Source organism: Myotis daubentonii, chromosome 9 (genome assembly GCF_963259705.1).
Source record: "Myotis daubentonii chromosome 9, mMyoDau2.1, whole genome shotgun sequence".
Taxonomy (NCBI): domain Eukaryota; kingdom Metazoa; phylum Chordata; class Mammalia; order Chiroptera; family Vespertilionidae; genus Myotis; species Myotis daubentonii.
Window position 1 is genome coordinate 79,238,121 of NC_081848.1, and position 27,223 is coordinate 79,265,343.

At 41.5% G+C, this 27,223-nt stretch overlaps 1 protein-coding gene across 18 annotated transcripts in view; it reads right to left on the minus strand.

Annotated features, from left to right (window-relative positions):
• Nucleotides 1-27,223, minus strand: part of PPP6R3 (protein phosphatase 6 regulatory subunit 3) — a 78,386-nt gene that overhangs the window by 31,498 nt on the left and 19,665 nt on the right. For 17 of the 18 annotated variants that reach the window (XM_059709839.1, XM_059709838.1, XM_059709837.1 and 14 more), the window contains 11 exons: nucleotides 26,730-26,916; nucleotides 22,996-23,133; nucleotides 19,733-19,798; nucleotides 17,619-17,731; nucleotides 12,439-12,552; nucleotides 10,712-10,841; nucleotides 7,957-8,109; nucleotides 5,798-5,947; nucleotides 4,502-4,566; nucleotides 2,798-2,913; nucleotides 983-1,068 (listed from right to left, as the gene is read on the minus strand). In XM_059709839.1, the coding sequence (XP_059565822.1) occupies nucleotides 983-1,068; nucleotides 2,798-2,913; nucleotides 4,502-4,566; nucleotides 5,798-5,947; nucleotides 7,957-8,109; nucleotides 10,712-10,841; nucleotides 12,439-12,552; nucleotides 17,619-17,731; nucleotides 19,733-19,798; nucleotides 22,996-23,133; nucleotides 26,730-26,916 (1,318 nt within the window). Of the gene's footprint in view, nucleotides 1-982; nucleotides 1,069-2,797; nucleotides 2,914-4,501; nucleotides 4,567-5,797; nucleotides 5,948-7,956; nucleotides 8,110-10,711; nucleotides 10,842-12,438; nucleotides 12,553-17,618; nucleotides 17,732-19,732; nucleotides 19,799-22,995; nucleotides 23,134-23,578; nucleotides 23,723-26,729; nucleotides 26,917-27,223 lie in introns of those variants that run through there. The other variant, XM_059709842.1, reaches the window with a different exon arrangement.

Below are 27,223 nucleotides of genomic sequence, written 5' to 3' on the forward strand. Positions count from 1 at the left end.
CCACCTTAACAAGACATTAGCCCACCAATCTGTCAAGAGTCTGGAAAAAGATAACAAAATCTGTTAGACAATCTACAATGGAGGAGGCAACAGGCCCTTCGGGGTGTGACTTGGGATGACCTGGTGACCATCTGTAGCTGCCTCAGCGTTTTCGTTTCTCTCCTGTTTCTAAATTCCATTTTGAACAGAGAAGGCTGCCAGAGACTTGACTAATAATTGACGAGTTACGGTTTATTAGAAATTCAAGACTGTGGCTGCTGGATTTGGATTTCAATTATAAAATTCAATGCCTGACATACCCACTTCCATGTGGAGTCAAGGCCACCACCCCAATCATTGGCTGCCATGTGCTTATGAAAGGAAATACTTTCCCACATCTTAAAAGCAAAGGCAATACTCACCTTAAAACTTAATGTGTTAAAAAAAATGCATTCCAAAGTCCAATATAATTTTAAAAAACATTATCAATGCCATTATTCCCTTGCTAAAAGTACCAATCTGTTAAGGCTTTAAACTGGGGTTTCAAAGGCATCTACAAATTTTCTACCACTGAGAATGATCTAAAACAAGGGTCAACTAAACTGAGTAACATTAGGAAACATCCAAAGGAATAGTTAGGGTTCTGACCACCAAGGGTTCCCTTTACCTGAGGCAGAAGGCAACACACCCGGCGGAGTGGCAGGCAACTGTGGCTGAGGCGCTCAGGGAGCAGAGCACTAAGGGAAAGGGAAACCACCTCTGGTGTGAGAAGGAGCATTGGTGGCTTCCTTGTTCCCCTTTGTCATCCCAGGCAGGAATCAGGAGCTGACTAGGCAAATCAGCAAATACAATGCGAACACTGACCTGTCTTCTTGGTAAAGAAACAAACTTATCTTTGACACACTGTTACCGGGACAAATGGAAGATCTTTCACGTTTTTCTGAAGAAACGAGCAAAGGCTAAGTGCCCTGAAACCATAGAAATTTAACCTTGTAAAACCTACTAGATCTACCGTGTTCCTCTTGTTAGTTTCTCCTAAGGAGCTTGTGCAGAAGGTCTCCCATCGCTCCCTGAGGTCGTCTGGAAGATCTTGAGGGAAAGGAGGAGAGAAGTGTCATTACCATAGTGACCCACGCAGGCAAAGAAACTCACCAGGTAACACAGGAGGCCCACCCAGCAGTTCCCAAAGGTGAACTCAGAGGAACCTGAGGGCTTTCAGGATCAGAACCCCCACTCCCCAAAAGTCTATGTTTGATGTCAAAAGCCCTCAGCAGCTGTAATTATAACACTTTTTAAAAATATTTTGGTTAAAAACAAACTGGAAAATGTGAGTGTTTCCAATAAACTCTTCTGAGAAAGGCAACAGGTCTCTAAGGTGGAGGAATGCCATCTTTCTTCACCGTCACATAAGTTTAGGAAATGCCGCAAATGTCGGCTCCTGCACATTTTCTTGAGGTACTCTGATTGACATTTGACCAAAGAATGTTCCATGGAACCCAGTATGGCTTTTCAAACTGATCAAAAATAATGTTTCCTAAATGTTTGTGCCATAGGCCAACACATGGATCAGATGCAATAGGGAAATTCTACGTTCCAAAGAATTTTTTACAGAAAAGGATACATAATGCATTTTCTGAAAAAATGAAACCACAGCTGTAATCTTGGAGGCCTTACTAGACTACAGCTGTCATCTGACAATTCTGCTTTAAATATATTCTTTTATTGATTTTTTACAGAGAAGAAAGAAAAGGGATAGAGTGTTAGAAACCTCGATGAGAGAGAAACATTGATCAGCTGCCTCCTGCACACTCCCCACTGAGGATATGCCCGCAACCAAGGTACATGCCCTTGACTGGAATCGAACCCGGGACCCTTGAGTCCACCTGCTCTATCCACTGAGCCAAACCGGTCAGGGCTGACAATTCTGCTTTACACACACACCTGCATGCACCAGGCACACTGCGCTGGCATGCAGCCACCATACAAGAGACCAATCTAAAAAACCATCTCACACACACACGGCCACTTCTCTTTGGTAAGAACAGGAAGATAACCTGTGATGACCTGGCTTATACCTCTCTCAAGAAGCAAAATTGCAAGTGGGCAAGCCCCAATTTTTCCATCACGGGGCAGCAGCTATTCTCTGAATGCACATTCGATAGATAATAGCTCTTGAACACGTCAACATTCTTAAAAGATAAAGAAGGGACTGGAAAATGATTTTCATCATTACTCTGAAAGAACTCTGTGCTGCAAAGGTGAGGATTTTTCACAGAGTAAGTCCCAGGGCTAGTGATCCTGTCGGTACACAGAGCTCCCTCGTTTTAGAGGCGACAGACCGGGCCAGGGTCTGGGTGCCAGTGTAAAAGGCACCCACACACTTTCTTCCAAGTAACCTTGGGCTGACTAAATTTCAGTGTTAGTAATGGAGATGTGGACAAATGCTGAGAAATGTTTTAACACCCCAGTTAGAGGACTCAATCCACAGCCTACACAGTTGCCTTCAGAAGGAAAGAGAAAGCAAGAGTAATTATAGCTCAAGGAACGGGTCACCGAGCAGTGCTCTTTGAGATGGAAAGTGGGTAACTCTAGCGTGCTGAGCTCGGCCAAGCCTGCAATACCTGCTGAAAGAATGCAGAAATAAGACAAGTAAAGAACAATTATTCAGAACATTCTCAAGAAACTCATTCAAGTCTCCAGATAATTGTTAAAGAAACTCCACAAAGAATTATTACAAATGACAGAGTATTTCCATTTTGTCTTTAAATCCTTTCTCTGACCCTACAAAAATGTGATGAGAACTCCAGAAAGCACTTACCTTTGATAAGCTGCTGCACCAATACGCTATTAGGGCCCTTATCAGTGCTGTGCACGATGCAGTTAGCTATCCTCGTCAGGTGTCCCATGTAGCCATGCCGTCGTCCTCCCTGGGCCCTGATAACAAAGGACAGACATTCAGATTCCTGACAGGACGGAGCGATGAAACAGAAAAGCAGGGTGCCAGAATATTACCAGGCTTGGGGGTGAGGATGGGAGGTGGGGTGGCAGAAGCTCTACTCAAAAATTATACTATAGCTTCACTCAATGGGACAAGGTTTATTCAAATATGCCAATCAACTAACCAACAAACCATTAATCCTCAATAACATATTAGCTTTAAAAAACCAACAAAACCCAACCACTCATTGATGCTTCATGTTCCTGTGACTTTCCTTTTTATCTTTTTTGTGAAACTATTTTTCAGACTTTAAATAGATCGTAGGGAACTGCTTCATTTTGTTAAAGGTCATCAAATTTTAATCAATTAATAAAGAGAATCACCTACCAATAGCATTTCTCAAGTTAAAATATAAGCTGATTTGAAGATTTGGCCAAGAGGTAATCATCTCACGTCTGGCCCACATATCACTTGGAATACAGGCAAATCATCCCTGTCCCTTTCCCCATTTAGGGTCTAACCTTCCCAACTATACCCATCTTTCCATTTAGACCAACGCTATTACAAACACCACCACCCGGAAAAAATAAATCTGTGTAACAAACTACTTACATGCATCAACTAAGACTCGAGTAATATTGCCAATCAGCTAATGGAAATTTCCTGACAAGAAAGTAGGCAATTCCTCCCTCTAGTTCTATGAAGTGACATTTCTGCACAGTGAGAACATGGGGTACGCAGAAACAGAGTGCTGGTCCAACCATCACTGAGTAGGACTGGACTTTACAAGTCTTCCTTCAACTCCACATTATTCTCAGAAAAACAGCCATTCAAAAAGGACCAGAAAGTCTCAAAAGCAGCACAGAGGTGGGTAGTACTCCCAACCCCTGGTTTCCCCTCAAGAGGGAGAATGACAGAGGGATCAAAAAATAAATTATTGCCAAAACCGGTTTGGCTCAGTGGATAGAGCGTCGGCCTGCGGACTGAAAGGTCCCAGGTTCGATTCCGGTCAAGGGCATGTACCTGGGTTGTGGGCACATCCCCAGTATGGGGTGTGCAGGAGGCAGCTGATCGATGTTTCTCTCTCATCGATGTTTCTAGCTCTCTATCCCTCTCCCTTCCTCTCTGTAAAAAATCAATAAAATATATTTAAAAAAAATAAATAAATAAATAAATAATTAAAAAAAATACCTGCCCTAACCGGTTTGGCTCAGTGGATGGAGCATCAGCCTGCAGATGCAAGGGTCCCAGGTTTGATTCCGGTCAAGGGCATGTACCTTGGTTGCGGGCATGTACCCAGTAGGAGGTGTGCAGGAGGCAGTTGATCGATGTTTCTCTCTCATCGATGTTTCTAACTCTCTATCCCTCTCCCTTCCTCTCTGTAAAAAAATCAATAAAATATATTTTTAAAGAAAGAAAAAAAAATACCTGTTACAATGAAATACCCTGGCCGTCCAAGGAGAAGCATTTGTAACTATGAAGTGCCATATACCATGTAATCACTTTCACTGCTCTCTGTCCAAGGTAAGGGAGGACATTTTCTTCAAACAGAAAATCAAACTGAATTCCTATCAATTTACTTACTGTTTCTTCTCGTTCATTTCCCAGGCATCAAGTATTCGTTCTATTAACTGACATTTTTGAAAAAGCTGAATGAAAAGGAATATTCCAGTTAATCTTTATATAAATGTCAAAGTGTCAAAATTTTAAAGTGACCTAGAACACTAACTGAATAGAATAGTGATATGTTTAGCCCAGCAAGCTACTAGTAAATATAGCTGTAAATTATTGGCTAAATCAAATGCAGTGTGCTGAAAAATGTACCCAAGGCTCTCAGAACACTACAGGGATTTCAGACAGGACCCATGCCTTTAACTGTGCATCTACTGGGAAAGGACAGTATTTCAAGTAATGCTACCAATGAGCTATTGATCTAAGCAAAGCTAGGTTTTAGTAACCATGGAAATTTGGCCCAGAAATACAGAGCCTGACTAAAATTAAAATGGAATAAAGAAAATTGTGAGTCAGAATTCACAGTAATATTTGTACTTTCTTTTTTAATCCTCACCTGAGGATATTGTTTTTACTGATTTTTGAGGACAGGAAAGAAACACAGATGTGAGAGAGAAACATTGATCAGTTGCCTTCCACATGCACCCCAACTGGAGATTGAACACGAAACCTAAGTATGTACCCTGACCAGGAATTGAACCCACAACCCTTCAGTGCATGGGACGATGCTCCAACCAACTAAGACACTGGCCAGGGCAATCCTATCTAATAAAGAGGGGATGTGCTAATCGACCGTCACAAAGATGGTGGCACCCATAATCAATAAGGAGGGAATATGCTAATTGACTGCACCGCCCTCAAAGATGACGGCGCCCACAGCAGAAGGGGAGGGCAGTTAGGGGCGACCAGGCCAGCAGGGGAGGGCAGTTGGGGGGGCCAGGCCTGCAGGGAAGGGCAGTTTGGGGCAACCGGGCTGGCAGGGGAGGGCAGTTGGGGGCGACTGGGCTGGCAGGGGAGGGCAGTTGGGGGCGATGAGGCCAGCAGGGGAGCAGTTAGGCGTCAATCAGGCTGGCAGGCAGAAGTGGTTAGGGGCAATCAGGTAGGCAGGCAGGCAGGCAGGCAGGCGAGTGGTTGGGAGCCAGCAGTCCCGGCAGTCAGACACACTCCGAGGGGTCCCAGATTGGAGAAGGTGCAGGCTGGGCTGAGGGACACCCCCAGCCCCCCCCTCCCCCTGCCAGTGCACAAATTTCATGCACCGGGCCTCTAGTATACTTATATTTTTTAAATGTGAGCTATAATTCATTTCACACTTAAGTGGAAAAACTCTATGACCAGGAGTAGCAGAAAAAAGCAATCAAGTAAGCTTACGTGTTTCAACAATAAATTGTCACCAGTGGATTCCTGATCAGTAATTGTGCTATTTTCTGTTTTCTCAAAGGGACTTGCAAGTATCAGTGCAACACAAATTTCCACTTGTGTATGTAAAAAGTTATTCCATGTATATTTGAAGAACATGTCCTACAAAAAAAACAACAATTCTTTCTTTTATTCAGTTACCTCAATATTTAAGTCACTGCTTTAAAATACTGACCAAATAATAATTTAATAAAGTAAAAATGATGTGTTCTTAGTCCAATAGGACTACTAAAAGAATACAAGTTTATTTGAAACTGCACTTCATAGACTAAATAACAGGATATTTGCTCTTTCAACATGCCAAAGTTTTCATGAAATCATGTAGACACCAACAATAAACAGATGAAGAAGAGTTAATAGTTTCTCAAAGAGAAAGGGAGTATCCTCTTATGTTTTCAAGACAACTAATGCTGATATTTATTAAGTTCAATAAATAATTTTTAAAGAAATATATATATAAAAATAAAAATAAATGCCTAATAAGCAAAGTGTCCCCTCGGGAGTTCGACCGACCCTGAATTCGATTGCTCACTATGACATGTGCTGACCACCAGGGGGCAGCGCAGAACAAAGAAAGGCCCTGGCTGGCAGTCAGGAGCCTACTAGGGAGCCTACCCAGGCACGAATTTCATGCACTGGGCCCCTATTTATAATAATTTCCTTTTGATTTAACAAATATTTACTGAAGGCTTTTTGTGCAAGGTACAGTGCTAGGAGCAACAAGGCAGAGAGAAACACATAGGCCCCAAACTTGAGGTGCTCACACCTTAACAAAGAATAACCACTCGAGCATTTGAAACAACCCTGTTAGCAAATGGAGCAAAACAAGGGATTTCCAAATTACCTGAAAAGGTAACATATCACAAAAAGAAAAGACAATCCCTAAAAGCACAAAACACATAGTTATGTATTTAGACTATTATTGAGTCTGGTTAGGTAATCTCAAATGAAAAAGAAATGATGACCCACTTAAGAGTTTTATCAAATTATCTAAAGATTAGCAATAGTAAGATTAAACTAGTAAGATTAAAGACTAGTAATTGATGACTTCAAGGGGACTCAGGGACAGGAGTAGAAAGGTATATTTCTCGAGTTTTACATTCTATCCAGAGAGTAAGGCAAATACTATGTCCCCCAGGGCAACAATTATGCTACCAAACAAACTATTATCTTTTCACATTTCACCTTTATCCAAACTGTTCCTGTTCTCTATGCCCTACACTGACATGTCATTTAACCAAAGTATCTCAGTGACGCCAGCAAGCGCATGGTATGAAAACCACACATGGGTTTGCAATTGGATATGAATTCAAATCTGGCTCCACCATGGACAGCATGAGTGCATCCCTTCTCTGGGAATGATCTGAAAAACAGACTCTCTCTCACAGTGTTTGATGTTCAAGATCACATGAGCACAAAGTAAGTGCACATTCTAATGTGCACTGCCTTTCATGTAGTGATCGAACACCCACACATCCTCCTGTGAAACAACCCTAAACTCCGCAAATGAACAGTGTGATGGTACCTTGTGAAACCTGCTAAGTGTTAACCTCATACCTTCTGGATGGTGGGGCAGACACAGCAAGCAGGGGCACCAGAGCGGGGCCTATGGATTCTAAGCACAAACTTTGAAACTGGGGAGGAGCTCCTTCCTGGGATCTTCCTTTCCCTCTTTCACTGACAAGCAGACTCACAGCTGTTTCAAGGGAAATTCTGGACTCAAATCTGGTGTCTCAGATATGATAAACAGAGATGTCTCCGTGGAAAGATGAACACTTGCCCCTTTGCTAACAATGCTATCACCAGCCGTTATTCACTGTTCATACAATCTCCTGAAGAGGGTGACTAACCACGGCGGAACTTCTTGGCAAATCTGTCTTCACCATTTCTGAAAGTCTCTAATACAGTTTTCTTTACATAAATAACTACTGACAAATTTAAAGCACTCAAATTTGATGATTAACTCAAGGCAAAAAAAATTCTAAGATCATTTACACGCAAGACCAAGAAAAGTCATTGATATGGATTGTAAATTTGTGAGGTTGTACCTTGAGTTATATGGCCATAAAATACCGAAGGCAAATGAAAACATCTCTCCAGGGAAGGCTTACCAATATGACCCCAATACTGTTCAGCTCCATAAGGTCCCCATTGATACTGCTGGTGTTTGTCTGAAGCAGGCTGGATATCAACCGAATCACATTCAACCGGGTGTTGCCGACAGGAGGGTCCAGCACACCCCATGTCGTCTTCATCACACTTTTCTGAGGAAGAAAAAGTTTCCAATTAAAAGGCTTCCCGATACAATCCACTTAGGTAAACAAACAGAAAGGGACAGGGTATGTGCTAACGATGAAACACCAGGTCAAATAACCCTGTAAACAATTCAGCCTGAATTCTACATCTGAAGGAAAATTTATATCTTTAGGATATAATGAAGTAACCAAGAGAAAACAATCAAGTAACTTCCCTGGACTATTTTATAAGAAATGAAGTGCCCCATTTTAACATTCTAACTGCTACAGAAAGCAAGCAGAAAGCTACGTGGGTTCCTAAAAACCAATGCAATATGCCAAACCTGACCAGAAACCAAGAGAAGTTACAAGTGGTCTTGAACACAGCCCTCTGCCTTCGCCAAATCTGCCATAAAGATGGACACTCAGAAGCTGCCTCTGGATCACAACCTTGAAACATAACCTCAAACCTGCTCTTGTCCATAAAAGGGAGTTCCTACCATGTGAAGTCACAACAGACAGGCACAGAACCTTTCAGAATCTCAAGTTCAGGAGTTCAGCTGTGTGGTGTCCTTTCTCAGTGTCAGCACCCTCACCCCTTTCTACTCCCCCAAGGCTTCTGGGATTGTGAGGCTCACAGTTTTACTCTATGTACGACAGCTCTAATTATCAGATATTTTAAAAAGCTTCATGGATCTACTCACACACCACACCAGACAGTAAAATCAGGACACACTGAACACACTCACTCCTCCAAATGAGACAATACCTCCCTTTGGATTGGAGCCAAGAAGAATACGAGTGTGAGACTCCACATTAGATGCTGCCCTCGATGTCCTTCTGCAAGGAAGATGTGGAGGTTGTCTAAGTTAACTGGTCAGGGCCTTTCATCATGCACCCTCTTCTCTCTCATCCTTCTTCCTCTTCCGACTTCCACTTGTGATGTTCTCTCCTCTCCTCCTAAGTAAATCCTTTTTCTCCCTTACTCTCCCTCTTCTTCTGCCTAGGTCTGGCATGAGAGATGCCACTGACCGTTAAATATTCAATACCAACACTGGCACTTTTCCCGAGGGAACGCCAAGCACTCTGGACGGCATCCCATGCAGGCTGAATGCAGGGAAGACAGCACGGAGGAGGCAGGACCACACTTGATCACTGCAGCATCAGCCATCTGAAGAGATCATCAAGAAGCTGAACTCCTCTTCCTTGGTAATGGACATAAATTAGCCTGGGTTCCCACTCCACAAAATGACTAAATAAACAGAAAACATTTCATTTTGAAGGAAGAAACTAGCATACTAAACCTAAATCCCCAGTAACTCATGCACTAGATACCACCAAGGTTCTAGCTACAATGTCTAGGACACTGAATCCAGTGACACAGGGCTGAAGGGAAAGGAACACATAAGAGCTGGTGTTGGCAGAACTCTCCATAACTGAGTCTTCCACCCTCCAGATGCCAGAGGGAGAGCCTCCTACCCTAATCTACGCCTGTGCATCATTGCGCAGGCAGGGGCTGGAGCGATAAAACCACTGGGAACTGGGTACCGTGGACTCATTTTGCAGGTCTTCATTGCCTGTTCTCAGTGCTCTCTCTCATGGCCTGCCCGAGTAAACAGTCGTTTTCACATCAGCACACACATGCTCCCTGCAGAAAATCTTGGGCTCTAAGTCACATTCAATTGACAGCTTAACTAAGCATCTGTCCATTAGCTCCATTGCTCCAACTCTGAATAAGACAACTCCACTTCTAAAATCAGTTCCTGGAAGATTTATTTTACCTCAAAAATGTGAAAATAACATGCTGTGAGAAGAAAAGTATTCATTTTATGGGCACAGAAGTAACCAGAGTTTATAAAAAGAATAAGAGTTTCTTAAGCAGGTAAAAATTTTTTTAATTTTAATTATATACATTTGTTAATTTAGACATTATCCTATATAATAAAAGGCTAATACGCAAATCAAGAATGGCAGAATGACCGGTCGTTATGATGCACACTGACCACCAGGGGGCAGATGCTCAATGCAGGAGCTGCCCCCTGGTGGTCAGCACGCTCCCACAGGGGGAGCGCTGCACAGCCAGAAGCGGGACTCGTGGCTGGTGAGCACAGCAGCGGTGGCAGGAGCCTTCTCCCACCTCCACAGCCGTTGGACATCCCCTGAGGGCTCCCAGACTGCAAGACGGTGCATGCTGGGCTGAGGTACACCCCCCCCCCGCCCCCTGCATGAATTTCATGCACCGGGCCTCTAGTCTATATATATATAAAAGCCTAATATACAAAGTGTCCCCTCGGGAGTTAGACCGACCAGGAGTTCGATCGCTCGCTATGACATGCGCTGACTACCAGGGGACGGCATAGAACGAAGGAAGGCCCAGGCCCGCAGCCAGCAGCCAGCAGCTACTAGGGACCCTACCCGTGCACGAATTTCATGCCCTGGGCTCTAGTATAGAGATAAAAGCCAATTAGAAACTAGCTCAAAAGCAATAAAGACAACTGGCAGTGTATGTGTAACATATTTTGTGCATGCGGGTCACAGCCAGTTCTATTACTCAGAAGGTTCATATTCTTTCTAACAACTGTTTAAATCAAACTGTTAAGATGGCCAGCCATGTTTAAGATGGCTGTCCTACCTTCGGTGGCTCAAGCAGGAGTTCATGAAAAGATCCAAGCCTTCCTCGGATAGCTTCTAAAACACTCTTGTTGACCGAACAAGCTGAATGACTCATGCCTGGTGGACAGATCTCTATATGGCCTTCAAATCTTAAAATAAAGCAAGTTAATTATACTTATTACAATTTCAGAACAAATCACAGTGCTCCATATCAGCATGTAGATATATACACAACAACTATATAAAAATGTAGTAATTCGACAGGGACCAGCAGACACAACCTGAAATCCAGAGGCCCAGAGAATCAGATGGGAAATTGTATGTGATTTCTTCCCATTCACTTGAACCACCAATCATCTTGTACCTGTTAAACTACTAGCAGTTCTCTAGCCAGAAAATATGGAAAGCAGGCCTCTGACCCTTGAAGTACAGAGCATACCACACTGCCTACCATTTGGGATGTTAATAACAGGCCTGCATTTATTCTAGTTTTTCTTGGCTAATCAACATTGTTTCCTATTTAAAAGGCTTAAATTACCCCTCTCTCAAAAGCTCAAGCTATACTCATTATAACCCACTCCTACAAAAAGAGTTATGAATTCAATGAGACTCTCAAATCCCAATGGGCAGGACAGAGCCCAAGAGGGGAAAAAGGACATCAGGAAGGAGGGGCCTAAAACTGCAGGGATGCCGTTCAAATGAAAAGTCATATCTGGAAATGGTGTCAGCTGAACATCAGTGCAAACCAGTGGTTAAAAATGTCACTGCTGGAGTTGTGCCCAAGTCCTGGCTCTTCTCTTCCCAGCTATTTGTTCAAATGTGGAAAGTGGGCTCACTCAACGTCTCTCCCAAGACTGCCGTGAGGATCATGCTAATGTAGACACAGAACTGAACACTGCCTGGAACACAGCTAACTTCTAGAGTGATTATTATGACGATTACTTGAAAATATTCCACATGTGGAAGTGATTTCTAACTGTAAGAGCTACATGGGACAACATTCAGAAACTCAATTATTGGAAAGGGAGGAAGGGAAATAGATTACAGTGCTTTTGGATGTGTAGGGAGGTTTAATAATTTATGTGGCCAAATATAGTTTTTTTATTATAATTTCTGTCTAAAGAGATATGCTTAAAAGGTTTTCACAATTCCATAATTCTTTTGAGTGTTTGCATACTTTTCCTCTAGTGTTTTTAATTTAATTTGAATAGAATTCATTTTTATGTAAAATAGGTATAGACATATTTTTCCCCAAGTGGTGAGTCACTTCCTAAGCCATATTTATAGAACAACCACCTTTCCTGCTTACGTGAAAAACAAACAAAAAAACCCATAAACTTAAGCATATAAGTTGTGGTGTCACAAATACTAGTAACACGCTGACCTATATTACATCAGTGATGCATTGTAATAGGCAGGAGACAACTTAATCTCAATCACTGGTCTTGCTCAAAATTCCTTGGCTAGTCTAATATTTTTGTAAGTACTACAAAACCCAAATGTCCAGAATCCAAATACTGCCAATAAAGAGTGTTCACCAAATGCTATTTTTCAACTGCATCCCTATGTATTGCATTCACATAAAACTTACTTATAGTTTATACAGCAGAAAAAGATTTAGCACCTAAAATTCAAGGGCATGATATTGTAGCTTATAACCAACAACTCAACTCTTAGCTTTTAAAAAAATCTACAAAGCAAAGCTAAATGGCATTTTGTAAGATATAAAAGAAAAGAAAAGCTTACGTTGGTCGTCGTGTCTCAAGTAATGTCAGCAGTATCTGTATTGCACTGACTATAGCTGATTCATTTTTATCCTTGTGGAATATATTTGATAGAAGCTGCTCTATAATTTCTTGCCTAGGGAAACAAATCAACAGTCAAGTGTTAATTGTAACATCATTCACCAACAACAACTTCAGAGAAAAAGGTCATGGTACCAGTGAGACAAATATTACACAAGAATTCACAGTCACTTGTACATGTTTGTTTCACTAAACAGTATTTTGTTTTAATACATTTATTAAAGTAGGCAAGTGATCCTGCTTATAATAAATGTAACTCTCCATACATATATTGCTCCCCTCCTTCCCTCTGCAAAATCATCTGGGCCCTGCTTCCTTTTGCCGATCTTGTTGAGAGCCAACAAATATTTCAAGACTAGACGTCACCTCCCACTCAGACCAGAGTGGTGGTGGCGGTGGTGGTGATGATGGTGGCAGCGGCTGGGGGTGGGGTAGGATAGTAAGACCTAGAACCCTTCACCCCTGCAAAAAAGGGAAAATTTTTAAAAAGGCTAATTAGAAGCCACAAAGGCATTAATGTATAATTAACATCTAAAACAGGTAAAAGAGAACATCAATTATTGCCTTTTACTCTACAATTAAAATTTCATAAATCCAAATAAAGTGGTAGCAATGAAATGAGTATGACTGAACTATTGCCCAAAAAGAATTTTCTGCAGGCTTTTCCTATTACAGCTCTCCTGTACACAGGCAAGGTCACAATTAAAATGTAAGGTAACCTGCTAGGAAAATTTACAATGATTTTCTCAAGGAAAACCTCCATTTTTTAGGATCTCAGTAATTTTCAGAATCCATGTAGATTAAGGAAGGAACCTCCCTGACATACAGCTTGGGCTGCCCCGCGGCTCACACAGTTGTGCTCACTGTATCCTAACTCCAGGTCCCTTGCCAGCCCAGGGCAGCAAGGAGAGAATCTCTTTTTACTTGGGGGAAGCAAATAAAACTGGTATTTAAACTAACTTCAGAGGATTCCGCTGCAGGAAGTAGCTTTCAGGTACTCCCACACCTGCACTAAAATCACTCGAGACCTCTACCTAAAACAGTACTCTAACAGTCACTCAGCACGGCAGTCTACAGCAGGGGTCCTCAAACTTTTTAAACAGGGGCCAGTTCACTGTCCCTCAGACCGTTGGAGGGCCGGACTATAGTTTAAAAAAAAACTACGAACAAATTCCTATGCACCCTGCACATATCTTATTTTGAAGTAAAAAAACAAAACGGGAACAAATACAATATTTGTATCTGCATGTGGCCCACGGGCCGTAGTTTGAGGACCCCTGGTCTACAGGGTAAATGTGAGTTTAGGCCTGGGACTGTGCTCTGGAAGACAGTGGTTTGTTTGTTTTTTACAGAAAATATGTGTATTCTTCAAACAGCAACCTCAGGGGTACTGAAGGAAGAGGGTACCGACACAGTGTCCGACTGCAGATGCCCACCTTACTTATCAGGCAGCACTGTCACACTTTCATCAACACTATGCCTGAACGGAGTGGCTAACAAAGAGGCCCTCACTATTTCATGGCTGCACCAAATTCGAACTCTACCATATCCAAAAGGCGTTCTACTAATGGACAAAAAGGATATACTAACCTGCAAACACTTGGTGGTCAAGATGTAACATAGTAGCTGAGCCATATTCTGAGTCTTATCTAAACATACAAATATCACTGAATACAGATTTCAAAATCATAAACCAAGGGACTGAGCTTACCAAATAGGATAAAAGGAATGTCTTCATATTCTATAAGGTGTTTATTTACACCTGAGAGAAAACATATTCACTTTTACATTAAAAACAAACACACTGTAGTTCCTAGATGAGCATCAGTGGAACTAATGGTATGAGTGTCTGGTGCATGAAGCATTCCAGGGTCTTTCTCCATGTCTGTGAGACAATGGCTCACTTCTGTTTTGTTTTTTCTATGGGCAGGCAGAGGAAAGACTTCTATACAACTACTGGTTGAACAGGAATCAACCCCAACTCATTCCAAGTTCATTAGTATTAAGAATTAAGAGCTGCACAGTCCAACCCTCTCTAACACAACTATTCCTTTCAAGGAATTTTTGAACTTGAATATTTTCCAGGTCCACTAAATTGAATACATTCACTTTAAGCCCAGATTACTTCCCAAGCTAATATGCATTATCTAACACTTCAACCCACTTTTTTAGAGACCTTTTGGTACCCCTACCCATCTTTATCATTCTCTTTAACTTTAGCTCATTTCAAACTTTCCCTTCAATGCTAACTTATATTCATACATATGGTGTGTGCACTACACACACACACCCCACACAGTGCTACCCAACATATGAGTTGTTTGGCATAATATAAAGATTAGGTAATCTGTTTACTACGTATTGTCAGTAGATGGGCCTAATATTATACTATATTTCTACATAATTTATCAAATATTTAAAAAAACATTATGATTAATAAGCTTACTAGGCTCACAGAAAGAAGCCTTTTGTCACTGTGTATTTTCTCAATCAACAGATACTAAAAGAACAACCATAATGTGGGAGCATGTCTGATATTTAAAGGGGTTGGTTCTCATTCTCAAGAAGAGTGTAGGAAGCAGAGGAAGGGTCCCTGCTGCTAAGTGCAGGGAAGGTTTAACTCAGTGACATATTGGGGCCCCTGACTCAGCAGATCCATGTATTTGAAGAAACCTACTCCAACTAAAATTTAATGGTGTTATTTCTGAGCATGTACCTATCTGCATCAAAAGATAGTTGCCTGATTCAGAACTAAAGACACAGCCTGAAATGTAACAGCTGGTCCACAGAGGCTCCAGTGGCTAGATCCCCCATTGGTTCAAGCAGAGCTGTGTGAACAGAGGACTACAGCAGCATTAAGAACTCAGTGATTACTAGTGATCAGTCTGACATTCAGAGTGAACTTGTGATGTCCAAGACAGGAGCCATTCACCACACGTGGTCACTGAACACTCAAAATGTAACTAGTCTAAATTGATCTGTCTTAAGTGTAAAACATGTTGGAGTTCCAAAACTTTATATAAAGAAAAGACTATATATATTTCTTTATATAAAGTTATATATATATATATATATATATATATATATATATATATATATATATATAGAGAGAGAGAGAGAGAGAGAGAGAGAGAGAGAGAGACACTATAGTATACAGTCGTCCCTCAGTATCCAAGGATTCTAGGATCTCGAGGATACCAAAACCCAAGGACACTCACGTCTCTTATATAAAACTGTGTAGAGTATTTGCATATAACCTACATACTTCCTCCCGTATACTTTACATCTCCAGATTATTTATAATACCTAATACAATGTGAATGCTACGTAAATCATTGTTTCACTATATTGTTTAGGGAATAATGACAAGGAAAACAAGTCTACACGTTTAGTAGCTAGGACACATCAGCAACACCGTAACTTTCTTCCCCCCTAATATTTTTTTTTTTATATTTTTTATTGATTTTTTATAGAGAGGAAGGGAGAGAGATAGAGAGCCAGAAACATCGATGAGAGAGAAACATCGATCAGCTGCCTCCTGCACATCCCCTACCGGAGATGTGCCCGCAACCCAGGTACATGCCCTTGACCGGAATCGAACCTGGGACCTTTCAGTCCACAGGCCGACGCTCTATCCACTGAGCCAAACCGGTTTTGGCCCCCCCTAATATTTTTGATCCATGGGTGGTTGACTTGTAGGGAATCTGCAGATATGGAAGACTAACTGTAGGCTCAGTAACAGTTTTTTAAAATGAGCATATGTTGAAATATTATTTTTAACCTATTAAATACATTTAAATTAATTTCACCTATTTTTTTTTACTTTAATGTGATTAATAGAAATTTTTAAATTACATGCGGCTTTTATTATGTTTCTCTTGGACAGTGCTGTCATGAACCATATGAAATAGTTGCTATTCAATGTTTCAATCTACTTAAATGGCAATTTTATATGATTCAAAGAATATTGCAATTATTAGTATCTGAACATGAAATGTCTTACATGTTATTAAAGGAGTGCATATGTCATAATGCCAAGAACTACTGAAATGGGGCAGGTAAAATGACACTTTACTCAAAAGCAAGTAATCTCTTTAAGAATTGCTACTTGAGAGAACTAGTCAACTCCTCCCGTTCTATCACACTCTGGGAATTACAACTTTACTTCTCAGAAGACAGAGTTTAAAACAAGATACCTTGCCTCGAATTTGTTCCTTGCTTGGGTCAAACTTGCCAAGTAAATAATACATACACATGTCTATTTTAATAAAAGGCCTTCCAAGGTGTTAAGCCAAAAGGTGCAAATGAGCCTCACTATACAGGACTGAAACAGGACTGACAAAGTCACTAAAAAGAAGGAGAGCAGCAGTAAGTTGAAACAAGACAGTCTTTCATACTTAACAATGCTAACTTTCTAATGAATCATCTAACTGGGGAAATGTCTGTTTTTTCTTTATTAAAATACCTTCAGCTGCAAGGATGCAGGTCAAACATATGCCCATATTTAATGGTAAAGACTCTTTCTGAAAATGTGTGAACCTACAAAAACCTAGTACATGCAGGGTGGCCAGTCACAAATTTGAAAACAGCACACTGTCCCCAAGCTGTTTTCTGAAAACCTAAACATGACATGGCTGTTCATTTAAGAATTTTCTAAAAAGGGCAGAAGCCAGGACAAAGAAATGAAAGATACACGACATGTATCCCCTTCAAATCAGGTGTGATAAGGTTGCCCTTAGTCAGCTATAAAAGGAGAGTAAAACCTAAAAAGGGCTTCTGATAAAATTATTCACTAAAATAAATCAATTGAGTGCATTCGTAAGAAATTCTCCATCAAAACTCATAGAGGCTGTGAGTACAGTTATGATGTGGCTACGCCATCTTATGATGTCTTCAAAGAATTCTAGTTTGAACTTTGAAAAGTTCAGAGTCTACATATAAATGTCATTTATTTACATTCTTACCCTCCATGTCTCTACTGGGAAGCAATTTTCCTACCTTCTCACCCACCCAAAATAGTATCTTCCATGGACGTGATTCCCAACACTTACCAATCTCATAATGGCAACACATCAGATAGCATCAATATGAACAAAGGACAAAAACTGGGTTTAAACATACTTTTCTAGAGTGGCAAGCAGAGGATCTGGCTCTGTGCTGTTCTGAATTTGTAACATCTGGTCTCTGCTCAGGCGAACAATTTCACAAAGTGACTGTGATGCATTTGAATGCCGCTAAAGGAAAAAAGTACAATTTTAACTATAAAACATGTCAAAAGTCAAATTTATAAAAGTTAGGAAGGAAACTGCTTAAGACATGACACAAATTAACACTGGCCATAAGCTGCAGTGAGTAAAAAGTCAAGCTCAAAATAAATAACATATGGAAAAAGCATGAATTTTTAATTCTGCCAATCTAATGAGCTTGACTTAACAATATTGCACAGTACATACTGCAATTTGTGGGGAGAGATGATAGAATTTAATACTTAAAAAAAAAATCCCCAAAACATATACTTTTATCAGCATAAAAAAAAGCAAATACAGCTTTAAGGACTATACCAATGGGTAAGAAATATTACACTTTTCCCAAGTGTACAGTGTATTTACCTTACAGGAAAACACTAAAATCTCAGTGCCCAAACACTGAGCATCACCTGCAGTACAGGTAGAACAATGATATTCCAGCATAGATGACACACACACCAGGATATCAAAATCCACTGTTTGGAATCAGGAGCCTAATATTTCCTTAATAAATATAAATTGGTCAGTACAATTTTAGCATGTAATTTATCATTTAATACAGAAATATCAATAGGACTGTCCCAAAGAGTGAAATTAACTTTCTTGCAAGTCAAGTAGGGAAGGAGCTGATGCCCTAAACACTTTGTCCTTCGGAAAAAACCTGCTGCAGAACAGGGCTTCTCCTTTGATTTCACCTGGACCTGCAGAGGGTATAACATCCTGTTGAACCAGCAAGTTCTTCTGCTCAAGAACCTGAACCTAGTGAGGAGCAAGTCTGGTCCACAGCCACAAGCTCCCCGTGAATGGGTAGGCCGTGCTCCTGCCATCACTTTCCATATACCCATTGCATGGAACCACCTACCTCCCAAGCCACAGGAGGGAAGATTACTTCCCTTAGACTCAAGGCTTCTTCTAAGCAGGGTCCTCACACTTGGGCACCTGACATACCTGAATGTGTCCTCAATGTCAACAGTAAGAACACTACATGACCCCAAAAAGAATGATGGAGAATCAACAACCCCTTTAATAGTTAGCTCTTTTCTTCTTTTTCTTTTTTTCTTTTTAAATGCCTATTTAGATAAACTCCAGGTACGAAGTTTTGAAATGGACCAGAGTGAAGGGGAGGGGCTAAATTCATCTTAATGGAAAACAGGCCTTCATGAGAACACACCCTTTGGTGACACACCTCCTCCATTAGCACTCTGTCTAACCAGCAGCCTAAGGGTACAAGGAGGTGCCCCTGTGCCTCATGATATATCCTGCATCTTCTTGAAACCAACTCCTTCATAGAGATGAAGTTGAACAGCATGGAACTGTCATGTCTATAGGTAGAAATGGCTGAATGCTGAAAAATTCCACAGGGCTCAGTCCACTGCTGAAGGTGGCAAGAGTAGCAGCAGAGAAGCATAGTGCTAGCCTCCTCCACAGAGCCATACCAGCTGATCCCCGAGACCCCATCCTGACAGGCGGCCCCTCAGCACAGCTCAATCTTCAAACTGCAAAGCAGTGTCAATCCTATTGCCAAGTCCATCTTCAGCACCCAGGACCAAGCCAAACCTGCCAGAGCATGAAGTACGGGCCAAGGACAAGCACCAAGACGCTGTCACTCTAGGGATTTAACGGAGTCAACACTGACCCAGGCCCTGACACAAATGCAGATGTAGCCATATCATTCGGAAGCATGGACAGAGGTCTGTAACAAAGGCAAGTAGATTCAGCATGAAAACTGGGCTCTGGAAAGGAGAATGGTTACAACCAGACCTTGCTGCTTTCCATACTTTTGGAAATTTTCTGGGTATCAGCAAAAAATATTAAACATAGTATTTTTAAAGCCTTTAGTGTTTAGAAAATTGGCAACTTTAAGAATGCTAGGTTATCACTGTTCTACCTGCCCTCTATTTCACATTTCATGCAATTATGCTCTATGCCCAAATAAACATGGTTCTTTTTTTAAAAAAAATCAGTTTACAGTCAGACAAGGGAACTTACATCTTCTTCTTGCGATGGATGAACTATTTCCACAAGCCTCTGGATAATTTTCTCCTCATTTAACCACTGTAAAACACATTGTAGAAGTGATCATAGCAATGAGTGGCTCTTGTTCAAGCCCCAATGAAGGTTAACATACTTGGAAATATCCATCACATTTTAAGTAGAATGTTACAGGTTTCTCTGGACTTTGAACACTACAGGAAATTAAAAGTCCCCCAAGGAAAACGCCAGTGAATATATCATTTTAACAGTAGCCAACAGTACCAAGTATGCCCCAACTTACAATGCCCACATAACGAAAATTCTATACATCAGCTTCCTAGCCATGGGATAATTCACTGAGTACGAAAAGGGTCTGAACTTTGGTTACTGGAAGTTGGGGGATAGAATTCATACATTTTCTATAAAAGAGTATTCACATTAGGAGAGCTTCAGAAAGATTGAGAAAAGCAATATTTATTATTAGGCCTCTGGCTTAAAACACATTATGAACTTTTAGATTGAGAAACCAAAACAACCACAGGAAACATGGCGGGGGGGGGGGAGGTTAAAAGTGGGGGCAGCACTACGGAAGCAGTTTATCTACCCTGTCACATGTTAGCAAAGAGCTATTATCATGGCTAGGACAGTCTCTTCTTCAGCCACACATGAAATACTGCTGTGAATGAAAACATGAGGAGATGAAAATAAGGAAGAATAAGTAAAAACTCAGTTTGTGTAAACACAATAAATGAGATGCTCAATACCTAGAAAGGACTCCCCCCTCCAAAAAAAAAAAAAGGTTAAAGGAGACAGGGGGATACCTAAATTTACAAAAGGTATAGAGAGAAACCCTAATACTGTCCAAACTGTCCCCGGCTTCTTAAGGAGACATGCCAAAGGAAATGCAAACAATAGCTAATGGGGGGAACAAAGGTAAAGGCCCAACTTCACAGTTTAAAGTCTGTTTTACGGTGGGCACAGTAATCACCCTCCTAGGGTCTTGTTCAGTGCAGATCTGACTCAGCAGGGCAGGGTGAGATCTGAGTTTCTGGGTTTCTAACAAGCTCTCAGGTGATGTTTGGGACCGCACCATGAGTAACAATGGTGTCTCCTAAAACAGTGGATGGTAATGCCTGTACAAAGGGGGATGGGGTGGAGGGTTCTGACCATCACTCATCAGTCCCCCACCCTACTCCCTACATTTCACACCCTTTTTTAAAAAAAAAAAAAATATATATATTTTATTGGTTTTTTACACAGAGGGATAGGGATAGAGAGTAAGAAACATCGACCAGCTGTCTCCTGCACACCCCCTACTGGGAATGTGCCTGCAACCAAGGTACAAGCCCTTGGCCGGAATCGAACCTGGGACCTTTCAGTCCGCAGGCCGATGCTCTATCCACTGAGTCAAACCGGCCAGGGCACACCCACTTTTTAACTGATCCCCCATAGTGGGCCCCCAAATAAAGTTGTCATTTATGAGTTTTCAGCTACCCTTCCCCTAACTTATGTGTTTATTAACTACCTATCACTGTATCCCTCTAATTCAGTGGTTCTCAACCTTCCTAATGCCGCAACCCTTTAATACAGTTCCTCATGTTGTGGTGACCCCCAACCATAAAATTATTTTTGTTGCTACTCCATAACTGTAATTTTGCTACTGGTATGAATTGTAATGTAAATATCTGATATGCAGGATGTATTTTCATTGTTACAAATTGAACATAATTAAAGCATAGTGATTAATCACAAAAACAGTATGTAATTATATATGTGTTTTCCGATGGTCTTAGGTGACCCCTGTGAAAGGGTCGTTCGACCCCCAAAGGGGTCGCAACCCACAGGTTAGCGACCCACAGGTCGTCACAGGTTGAGAACCACTGCTCTAATTCCTTCTAAAAGACCATACCGAAAATTTACCCCTGTAACAATCCAAATTGTTACATTTGGACCTTCCCCCTTGACCTCAACAGTCTTCCCTGGAATCCTCAACCTTTTTCACATACACAAAAACATACCTAAAAGGAACCAGTGTTCCAATTCAGGGCCCTTCCATGGGCAGGGCCCAAGACATTCCCTAGGTCCACCAACTGGTTTCCTCACAATGAGCACGGTTCGCCGTACACCTCTACCTGTTCTACCTTCCAGCCCCATGCCCATGCCCAGGTCCTCCCACTCACACAAACACCCCACTTCTGCAGAGCATCCCCTTTCCTGGAGTACCACCTGACAAACCCCCATCTCTCCTTCTTTAATTAAAATTAGCATTCCCGCCCTGACTGGTTTGACTCAGTGGATAGAGAATCGGCCTGAGGACTCAAGGTCCCGGGTTCAATTCCAGTCAGGAGCATGTACCTTGGTTGCAGGCACATCCCCAGTGGGGGGTATGCAGGAGGCAGCTGATGGATGTTTCTCTCTCATCAATGTTTCTAACTCTCTATCCCTCTCCCTTCCTCTCTGTAAAAAAATCAATAAAATATATTTTAAAAATAAAATAAAATTAGCATTCCCAATAAAACTCATTTCCACGAAAAGAAGTAAGTTCTAAGATTCGAGGTTAAGTATTAGAGATGGCCTGAACTAGGGAGTGGTTCTGGAAGAAGGCAAGGAGGAGAACGAGAGGGAGAGACAGAAGATAAGAAGGCAAAGACAAGGGTCTCTGGGAAACTTCAAGTTACTCACATCTCCCTCTTCCCACCCAAATCCTGCTCAAGAGGCACATGTACCCTAAAATAACCATCTCCCCAAATTTTTAAATATGTGCCCTTTTGGAAATAAGCTCCATTCTCCTTATCCCATGCTCTTAGAAAGTTACTTCTGAAGCCTCATTCCTTGGAAATACAGACACCTCTCCTTTGACTCGTAGAGATAACGCTCTGATGTGCCCATCTTCTCAAGAAAGAAGCCTCAAAGCATTGCAGATGAGATGCAGCTCATAACAGTCATACTTCTGCTTTCACTACCTGGCCAGCTTTGAGACTAATCCTCAGCCCATTCTACCTTCTTAACCCACTGACAAACATGCCAGCAAAGGAAATAGAAGCCCGCAAAGGAAGCATCCCAGAAACCTAATGGTGTACACATCTGAAACCTTAATCCTGCAAAATCTGAATCTCTTCCTATCTCGGAACAACCTTCTGCCCCACCCTGTCCCCTACCCTCTAGTTTCCCAGATAATCTTCTACCAACCCGTGGAATCCCACCCCAGAAGACAGCAGCCTGTGGGTTCATGCGCGCCTCTCCTCACCCCAATCAAGGACAGTCATAATTCTACTCACATTCAGCACATCTTGCCTGGGCTGTGGAGGCTCGATGCATGTCAGGAGCCTGAGCAACAAGTCCATGATAGCTGAAGTTCCTATGTGCTTTATAATAAGGTCTACAAAATCACGTTTCTTCTTTAAGAAATCCACAATCTAGAGGAGAACAAACCAAAACTGAAAGACATGTAACCTGAGAACTAGAAACTTTAGAATGCTGCCAGTCCTGCCCCACCAAAATCCTACCACCACTGTGAGCAGAGGAACAGCAAATGTTGAATTCATAACAAGATGTCAAGTTGGGAAGCCTGCTAATCATTATGCTATTCAAAAACCCCTAGGGGGAAAACCTCCCAAATTATCACATATTCCCTAATACAAATACACCATCACAGAATCTTTTATTTCTGTTCACTTTCATTAATTATTAACTCAGAGAAAGAGGATATACCATTTCAGTTTATAAACATAAAGCAAGTCCATTATTAGACTGTGCACTAAACTGCGGATACATATTTAAAATCCTAATTATACTCTAGCCAGTGAGAGAAAAAAATTCAAAACATTAAGATTTCTCTATCAGTCAAAGTGACTAACTCACCTGCTATAGAAACATCACGTGGATTTTATTTTAGCAATTCACCTGATCAGATTCACACAAGGAGAGTGACTGTGGCAGAGGCTGACAGTATACCGAGACCATGACGACAGAAATAAAGTTACATCCCTGCCACCTGGGTCTTTTCTGTACAGGAAGAAGAAGGAGACTGTTTTGTCCCATACTCCCTTGTGTACTTCTGATTTCTGTCTGTGTGCAGGAATCATCTATTCCCAAGCCCTAGAAGCAGCAGCCCAGCGTGGCAGCTGCTCTAACATAGTCTCACTGAAATCTCTCAAAAGCCCCAGACGTGAGGTTGCTTAACTCACGTTGCAGAAACTAAGGCTCCAGTGGCTGTCCTGAAATTTAAACTTAGATTTACATGTCCCCAAAGCCATGATCCTGCTATTATCCCACATGAAGAAGTCTAGTAGCCAACTAAACCTGCTTCACACTCAGAACCAGGTGGAAGTACAGGACTGACAATCCCATGTGGCTTCTTTAAACAATGATGTTAAATGTTGTAATAAACCTTCGAGTCGTCATACACACTGAATCCACTCACAATTGAGTCACACAATAGTATTAAAACCACAGTTAAGGAGAGAGGAGGAAAAAGCACTAGATCTGGAACCCAAAGGCACAGCCAGGACAGCAAGATGTCCTATACAGAGGATGACGCTGCTGATGTACTAAGTCATCCAACAATGAAGGTGCCCTACAACTTGACTTTATGCTCCACGAGCTAATAAATGTCTGTATCAGTTAAGCCAGGTTGAGTCAGATTTTTCCCCCCATTATTTAACAGCTGCATATATCCTTACTAATTCATCATGTGATGGGAAACCTTAATTTACACTCATAATTCCCAAAAGGTTAAAGAGGTGCCGGTTTGACCCTTTTCCTGGAGCTGAAAAGACCAAGGGCTATAGAATCCACTTGTTTTCATTCAAGGAGTCCTGAACCAAAATGCACAATGAGCAGCAATGACTAGGCCAGTGATAGCGAACCTATGACACGCATGTCAGAGGTAACACGCGAACTCATTTTTTTGGTTGATTTTTCTTTGTTAAATGGCACTTAAATATATAAAATAAATATAAAAAAATATAAGTCTTTGTTTTACTATGGTTGCAAATATCAAAAAATTTCTATATGTGATACAGCACCAGAGTTAAGTTAGGGTTTTTCAAAATGCTGACACGCCGAGCTCAAAAAGTTCACCATCACTGGGCTAGGCCTTTTTCTCAGCATTTAATTGGCAGGTACCATCACCTTTACACAGATACTATGTCTGGCCTTGAAGACCAATACAAATACTCAGAAAGCTTCAAGTGCATTCTCACTCATGTCACTGAAAACCAGGACCTGTTTCACTAGTCACTACAACCATCTGGAACTGACTAGTAATTTAGGCTGTGGGGTGACTTGAACTTTCCTGTAACAGTCAACAGTCCTATTATTTCTCATCGGAAGGCAGAAGACAGAAGACAGAAAGACAATCTATCAGAGCAATCATGATTTGGGGAAGATTCTCGAAGAAAAAAGAACCTCGATTCCAATACATTTAAGAAAGTAATCCTACTCATTTAAGATAAGAAAGAATAACCTCCTCACTAAAATAAAACATGTATCCCCTTCACCCTGGCATAGGATAGACACACTAGGCCTGAAACAGTTCCAGTCCCTCTGTGTGTGCAGATAGCAAGGCGGATCCTGGAGCCTGCTTTCCCCATGAAGGATGCCAGGCCCGACGGGTTTGACTACCGACAAACCCTGTCATCACACCTCTGCTCGCTGCGCTCTCGCAGGGCTGACGGTTTGTACTTGGGCATCTGAGGCTCGATGCTCCTTGGCTGCCTGTTTCTCTTAGTGGATTGTAATCAATGGTCAGCAGACCCTTTCACACCAATACTGCTTAGAGCAGTGATCCTCAAACTGGAGCATGCATCAGTCATCTGGAACAGCGGTCGCCAACTAGTGGTCCATGACTGCTGATCTGGAAGACTTGTTAAAATCCCAGATTGCTGCCCTAGCCGGTTTGGTTTAGTGGATAGAGTGTTGGCCTGCAGACTGAGGGGTCCTCGGTTCAATTCTGGCCAAGGGCACATGCCTGGGTTGCGGGGCTCTACTCCCAGTAGGGGGCATGCAGGACGCAGCCGATCAATGATTCTCTCTCATCATTGATGTTTCTATCTTTCTCTCCCTTTCCCTTCCTCTCTGAAATCAATAAAAATGTATTTAAAAAATAAATTATAAAAAAAATAAATCCCAGATTGCTGAGCCCAACCCCCAGAGAGTCTGAGTCAGTAGGTCTGGAGTGGGGCTCAAGAACTTGCATTTCTAACAAAGTCTCAACAGATACTCATGCTGCAGGTCCTGGGACCACACTTTTGAGAACCACTACATATACAACCGATAGTTGGAAAATAAATTTCCCAAGGACATATGAATTATTTAAAAAGCAAACAAAGTGGGGTAGGAGGAGAACAAGAAGAAAAAGGAGGAGGAGGAGGAGGAGGAGGAGGAGGAGGAGGAGGAGGAGGAGGAGGAGGAGGAGAGGGGTGGGGATGGTCCTGCCATAACATTAAGGCATGAATTTCTGCCAATCACTACAGCAGAGCTACATAATAGGCACATACAGTCTATACCCAGATGTCTCAAGCGAAACTTTTTTTTTAGTAGAATCAAAATAGAAACAATCACCATTTGTATAAACCAATAATCAATTACACTTATAAAAAAGCTTTTTTATTTAAGCTTCATTTGTAATCATCAAGGGGAAAAAACAATTGTTACTTTACCACAGTCACTAGGACTCTACTCACACACTCAACTGCTCAGTATGCACCGTCATGCCATCTTCACAAACAGATACTAGCGTTCTCATGCTTCTAGCTACTTGTCAAAAGAGAAAACCACAGTCTACTAAAAAACTGAGATGTGAGGCATTTGGAAAATGTAAAGTTAGAACATATTAATGTATAAACCAATGTTAAGCCAGCAAACATTTAGAATGCTTAAGGTGTAAAATATATTCTTTTATAAAAGCTGGACTTAGAGCACACTCAGAACACTGAAGCAACAAATTACTGGGGATCATCTCAGAGTGATGATCAGCCCTAATACTTACCTTTTGGGAAACAATATTTACCTGTTCTGGTTTTCTGCTGATAAGAATACTTAGCACCTTGCTGAAGAAACTGGCAAGTAGTGGGTTCAAGGGGGAATCGTTTAGGAGGAAGCTATATAATTTCATTAGCAAGGATTCATCTTCTCCCAGCCTATCATTTATCTGGGAAACATCAGAAGTGAGCAACTCACAAGATATATTTGGATACCTAGAAGAAGAGGATACCTGTATCATCATCTGCATTAACAGTTTAATTGCATAAAGTAACACACAAATCAGAAAGGCTTCCTAAAATTGTGGGGGGGAAATTATCTTGTGAGAATGACAAAATCCTTTATTTCAATTTCTGTTCAGCCTCTAGATTAAAGTGAGTTTGCTATGTCATAAATATTGTTCCTAAACCAAGCTTTAATAGGAATACATTTCCCCCAACAAAACTAGAACACAGCTAGAACTCAGGAGCCAAAAGAGGGGGCCAGGAGGGGTATGGTGCAGGGGCCTGGCCTTCTCAGATG